General features: G+C 37.9%; 1 protein-coding gene across 1 annotated transcript; it reads right to left on the bottom strand.

Moving 5' to 3' along the window:
• Positions 1–1,029: 1,029 nt before the first annotated feature.
• LOC103140128 (ALG5 dolichyl-phosphate beta-glucosyltransferase) lies at positions 1,030–6,024 on the bottom strand. Its single transcript, XM_007555099.2, has 10 exons — positions 5,674–6,024; positions 4,748–4,916; positions 4,460–4,506; positions 3,991–4,059; positions 3,799–3,891; positions 3,579–3,692; positions 2,556–2,615; positions 2,309–2,460; positions 1,790–1,875; positions 1,030–1,598 (listed from the first exon to the last, which is right to left on the bottom strand). The coding sequence occupies exons 1-10, from the start codon at positions 5,734–5,736 to the stop codon at positions 1,483–1,485; spliced, it is 969 nt and encodes a 322-aa protein (XP_007555161.1). The 5' UTR covers positions 5,737–6,024; the 3' UTR covers positions 1,030–1,482.
• Positions 6,025–6,372: the final 348 nt, after the last annotated feature.

Raw genomic sequence — 6,372 nt, forward strand, 5'->3', positions numbered from 1 at the left:
TCCACAAATTAAAACTGGCAGCTGGTTCGACCGGAGAGGAGCCTGATAACTAAAATATCTGCCTCCCATTCTACTTTTAGAAATTCCAGGAACCAGCAGTAAACCTGCAGTCTGAGCAAAGTGCTATTGGGAACATTTTGAATAATCAGCTCTCTCTTGTATGATTGGAGGTTGATTATCAACTTCCCTAAAGACCCCAAATTCAGGGACAATGGTTTTAAGAGACTCCTGGGATCAAAGAGTTAAGGGTATCATCATTTTGTCAATATCGTAGAGATGAAAGAAGGAAATCATAGAAACCACTTTGATAGGGGATTTAAATGACATGTCCTGGTCAGAGATAACACAGAGATTCTTTGCTGTATTACCAGAGGCCAATTTAATGGCAACCAGAAGACGTGATTGAGCAGTTTCTTTTTCAAAGATAATTTCTGCCTTGTCAGAATTCAAAAGCAAAAAGAAAATCGTCGTTATCCAGATTTTATGTCAAGATGACATGACCTCATAAAACACAGTAGATTACTTGACTTTCCAGATTATTGCTGATTGTAGAAACGTCACAATGGACTCTTCTTTTCACACTATGGGAAGAGGCTCGAGTTCTTTTTCTCCATAGCCAAGGAAATACTCCTGACACCATCTCTGGTACAGGTGTGGCTTATTGCGAAGAGAGGCGGCAGCTGTAGTCCGTGTCCTGGATGCATGTGTAACTCTAAAACGTTCTGTTTTCCTTCCAATAAGAACTTTCAGTTTCAAAAGGGATGATCTGACACGGATTCTTGCAGTTTACTGTTAACGAATTGTTCTATACTGATATAATCCAGACTGTGGAAGTGGCCAAAGAAAACATCTTTTGGTGCAAAGTGATGTTTTATTTTGTCTTAAATGACAGGTGCATTTAATCTACATATCTTTTAGGTCTAAATCTGAAGTCTATTTTTGTTGGAAAATTGTTAAAAACTAAAATGTATACATTTATAAAGGCTGGCCACTAAAGGGCAGAAAAAAAAATTCTGACAATAAAATCAATCTCTGTTCTGTTATTTTCTGTTTAATTATGTTTCAAGTCATTCAGCCTATCAACCACATTTGTTATTTTGACACACACTCCACATGATCAGGTCCTTCACACATTTCTACATGCAACTCTTACATTCTCCGCTGATTGAGGACAATATAAACATCAGGAGACATCAGTACAGGATCAGTCAGACATCCTGTTTACCGTGGCAACAGAAACGCATGTGTAACAACGGCCAATAAAAAGCCAGCATCCACATAAAAAGGCAGAACCACCAGGAATCCACAACTGTGTCATTATCTCATTTCCAATAATGTTTGGATGGAAAATTGATTTAAGCTTTGCTTTTTCTGATGATTAAGTTGAACAACAGACACAGAACTCGCCCCCCCAATGCTCACTGTAAGGCTCCATGGTCCTATAACAGGTTGTCTCTGTGACACAACGGCTTGTCCTTTTGGCTAATCAGTCTTATGTGGCGAATGCAGTTTCCAGGCTCCGGTGATGTAGCGCAGGCGAATGAAAATCAGATCCCGTCCCATCTGCAGCCAGCTCCAAAATGGGACCAGTTTGGACCCTGAAAGAGGAAAAATCAACTCTGCACTTTCAACAGAAGTTCCTTAAAGTCAAACAGTAAAACTGTGGTGGTTTGCAGGCAATTAAACATGACTAACAAAAAGAAAAAGTAGCTAACTTGTATTAAAAAAAAACTGCAAAGGAATCAGTTTGGGTAAAGGGTGAAGGTCAAATACTTCATGAACAACCAACCTTCTATTTCTGTCCAGTTCACCGCCACTTCTGCTATGGGGATTTTAAAACACTGGGCAATGTACAGGAGCTCCACGTCAAAAGCCCTGAGAGAGCAAAGACAGACACACAGCAGGCCTTCAGCAAAAAATCCAGGTTTCACAGTAGCTAAATAACATTTTAGAAGAGAGGAAGAATAAATTAAACAGTTCTATTGATGATTCCGTTTTATATATTCTACTGAGATTTTATTTTAATGATCTAATTAAATAAAATCACTATGACACACATTGAAGTTTGTAATTATACAATGACAAAATGTGAAAATGCTTCCAGGGACAGGAGGACTTCAGCACCGCACTGAATATTGACTTTTAACTTTAAATAATTCCTTTATAATCAATTAGTAGTTTGAAAAACCTTTCCTTTCTTACCAAGCACTTATTCATGAAAGTTAATGACCCTGACCATGTACAGATTTCCATTCTGACACATTACAGTTGGATCACGACGTGATTTATTGCATTTGTGGTTTCTTACCATCGCTCGACATGGAGAGAGGAGAAGGTCTCGAGAGCAGCTTCCCGCGTGAAAAGCTTGAAGCCACATTGTGTGTCTTTGATTCCCCTCACACAGAGGAACCACACCAGGAAGTGGAAGCCATACATTAGGAACGTACGAAACACAGATCGCTGAAGAAATACAAAATTGGCAATTCACTGCGCAAAATAGACATAATTTGTTGCCTTTCCCCTCCCCCTTTTTAAGAAGACAAAAAAGAGTTTACCTGAGCTACAGAGTCTTTTTCTAGGTGAGCTCTGGAGCCACACGAAATGGCCAGGTTCTCCTGCAGGAAAAAAATGCCGTAAATAATCTGTGTCTTTTGAGTGTCTTCTTAAAACCTTTGTTTCACGTTTTCTTTCCACTCATTTTAGGTGTGGTGCATGACTATTTTCTGAGTAATACTTTTATTTGTTTATGAAACCATTTAAGTCAGAACTGAAAGAACGACTACAAAATGACCACTGCGGCCATTTTCTCATATCCGCTTTTGTAAACATTCAAACATTTATTCCAGTCTCCCTGCCATAAAAGGTCATATTTTTACGTTAACAGCAGAGGTGACATCACATTGTGTGCAATAGAGCAGTATCTGTAAAATAAGACTCTAAACAAAGGCTATGTAGTTCACATTTCAAACTGCTTTTAGCGTCTTATATTAACAATTAGGTTAATTTATGCTTGTTTTTCTGAACCACAGATGTGTCACAAAAACATTTGTTCTTAATGTTACTCTTTGATTTTGCTTTAGACTTCTCCCGCTGATATGCATAATACAATGCATTCAGGTTTCTTAATTCTGTAACATCCACACTAAAGAGGTTTACTGTCAATGCAGATTAGATTAAGCTGAAAATGTGCATGTTTACATTACCAATCACTTTCTGGAGAAATACCCAGAAACATATTAATAATTTTAGAACCAATGAGGTGATTCTCATGTGTTGGCTGATAATGGACAGTCAGTAGATGACAGATCTTCTCATGTCTTACCTATTTTGAACTGAAGACATTACTTTTACATACTATTGATCTGATGGAAAAAAATATTTTAGGGTTGAAAAACATATTTCACATTACTTGTCCACTGCCATATTTTTTTAAGCATGTGCTGTATAATATATGAAAAAGAGCCAGAATTCAAAGAGAAACATTGAGTAACTTTAAAACGTCTGGAGGACAACTGATAAAAACACAATACTGTACATTTATAAGAGACTGTATAGGAAAAGTAAAATAAAAACCCAACTGGTCCAGTGATGACGTCTTTCAGTCCAGCCTCCACTTTGTCAAGATCAGAAAACTTTGTGGCTCCATCAGCATCTGCCATCAGTATGAGTTTCCCTCTGGAGCTCAGAGTTCCCTTTAGGAGCAGCAGAGAGACTCCAACATTAGTAATAGCAACACAAAATCAAACTGTCAGTTACTTCAGAAAAATAAAATAAAAAATCTGCAGGCCAGTGTCTCACCATTCTCACAGCTCCTCCTTTCCCCCTGTTCTTCACCAGCGTCAGGACCCTCACTTTATCTGCACTGTATTTGTTGGTGTAACGCAACGCAACCTGGCAGAGCATCACAAAAACATACCAGCTTTACCATCACCGAGCAAAGTAGAGCAGAACTCATGGGAGCACATTAAAAAATACGATTTAAATCATTACCTCTGTGGTTTTGTCTCTGCTGCCATCATCGACCACAATGACCTCATAGGTGAAAGTGGGGTTTTGTTTCTGCAGTGAGATAATGAGAGGGATTTTCACAACGATGATTTTAATCGGACTAATGCTGCCACCTAGCGGTAGCTGTTGGAAATAAGGCCCACATCCTGAAATGAGAGCTTTTAGAAGATGCTCTACTACTCTAAGACTCTTTGTAGGTTATAATCTACAAATGGTCTCAGAATCTTTTAAATAAACTGTTTTCTTATGAGAAATGATAAAAAAAATTGTTGTACTAACGTAGAATGTTGAGTAGAACAATTAAATTCGTCTACTGATCTATGTAAGATGCATGAAAAAAATTAGTATCAAAAACTAAGCACAGAATAAAAGGATGGAGCTGCCAGAAAACTTGCACTTTATATGTTAGTAAGTACAACAAGACTTTTCATATGATCATATTTTTACTCACTTGTCTATTTTCCAAGTACTGCATTGCTTCATCAAGCATCATAGGCACTGAAATCAAAGAAAGATGCAAGACTTTTCACTTTTCCGTGGGTGGACCGTGACATGAAACCTTACGGATGAAGATTGATGCATTATTGGGAGTTTCCCATTTGTTAGTGAAGGGAACCGTTGTTCGGTTTAATGTTTTAGATTTCATTGGAATTATAAATCACATTCAAGACTGCTTTCTCAATTTATTTATTTTTCTACTGCAAAAACCGTCCCCGACAGAAAGGCAGGGATAACTCACTTCGGAGCTCCTCGTTGTAGGCAGGTATCACCACAGAAAGCTCTCTGGAAAATGGATCATGCAGACTCGGGAAGGGTTTGCGCTCTCCTGTGGCTGTGAGGAAGTATTTCTCCTTCTCGTGGCGAGTCAGGTTCACCATCCCTGCAGTCAGATGTGCGACTACAAGCACCTGCAACGGGATAAATACGGAAATGAATCTCATCTTATTAGCGACATGCCTTCCATTTCACGTTTTGTACACATGATAAGTGAAGTTACCATGTGTTTTGGCAACAGAAAAATAATGTTTGAGGATTATGTTCATGTTAAAGCAAACAGTACTGTTATATTGCACAGACTGGGAATTTTTTAAACTATACATTATAAGTTTATAATCATCTTATTTGTTGGTTTGAAACATTTTATTTGTATATCATTTGCCTAAATACTTAGTAAACCCTGCTAAGCTCAGCTTACTACTATGGCTTATGGTATGTTGTTTGTGCTCAATATAAAATGGATCAAAAAGTAAAACCAATTGAGATTTAAACATGATCCAATCTTGGCAAAAACTATAGTTGATAAAGGAAAAATACATTTTCAACTAAACACAATTTAAAGCAGTTATAATCCTCTTCCAATTCAATCACAGTGGTAGAGTGGCATCATGTGTTCTGTCCATGTTAACACTTACTGACTCGAACTAACCGTAAGGCTACAGTAATTAAGCTTACAGGGCTAAAACACTGATTTCTAACCAGCTTCATTACAACTCACTCCTCATGACAACCTGTACTCGTAGTACATTATAAACTGAAGAGGTTAAGTCAGTCTTCATTTTCAATTAAAATTACAAAAACTGTAAGACTGTAGCCAGCTTCTTGCACCACATTTTAATCAATAAATTCTTCACACCTTCAACCACATCAACGTCAAATATTACTCACCACAATCAAACCGAGAGCTGCCAAAGCAAAAAGAGCTTGGACTATATCACAGAGGATATCCATTTTCCTTAAAACAACCTTTAACAGACCACCTGCCCAGGTGGCTAGCTGAAAGGCTAGCTTGTTTCCTTGATATTTGAATTGAAACCTTGCAGCCGGTGCTCCAGTTTCAACCTACCTACATGAAAACGCAAGCTTACAATAACTCGTTTACAGTGAAAATGATGAACAACCCGTCATACGTCCATTGTTCTGTGGACAGATGAACTCTGCTTCCAATCACAACTGTACACAGCGGCGACACGGAAGTCACTGTTGCTTCTCGACACATCATCAGTTTGAGACAAGAAGGAACCGCGTCGCTCCGAGATAGGCAGCAGTCACAAAACACTGCCATCTACTGGTAATAGATGGAAACGTCGGCTGTTAATTATAATTGATTTAAGACAATACAGCTTTACTGCTGAGCGTAATTTTTGGAGAGCGTAATTCTTGTTTAATTTATCTCATTACAATGCAATTTATTTTTTCAGAATGAGTGCACTTTTAACAAAAGATAAATTAAACATTTTGTCAGAGAATTGTGCTCAATTGTATCTTCCCCTCCATTCAATTATAGTCACAAGTAAACTTGTGCACCCATTTCTTGTTTGTAAATACATTCAATGGAGAGCACTGGCACTATTAGCCCACTTTAAA

This window comes from Poecilia formosa, unplaced genomic scaffold (assembly GCF_000485575.1).
Source record: "Poecilia formosa unplaced genomic scaffold, Poecilia_formosa-5.1.2 Scaffold3, whole genome shotgun sequence".
NCBI lineage: Eukaryota > Metazoa > Chordata > Actinopteri > Cyprinodontiformes > Poeciliidae > Poecilia > Poecilia formosa.

Coding starts and splice junctions, on each gene's coding strand:
- LOC103140128 (XM_007555099.2), bottom strand. CDS start 5,736: ATGGATATCCTCTGTGATATAGTCCAAGCTCTTTTTGCTTTGGCAGCT. Junction 1,876..2,308: donor TCTCTCCATGTCGAGCGATG/GTAAGAAACCAC, acceptor TTGCTCTCTCAG/GGCTTTTGACGTGGAGCTCC. Junction 1,599..1,789: donor GAACTGGACAGAAATAGAAG/GTTGGTTGTTCA, acceptor TTCCTCTTTCAG/GGTCCAAACTGGTCCCATTT.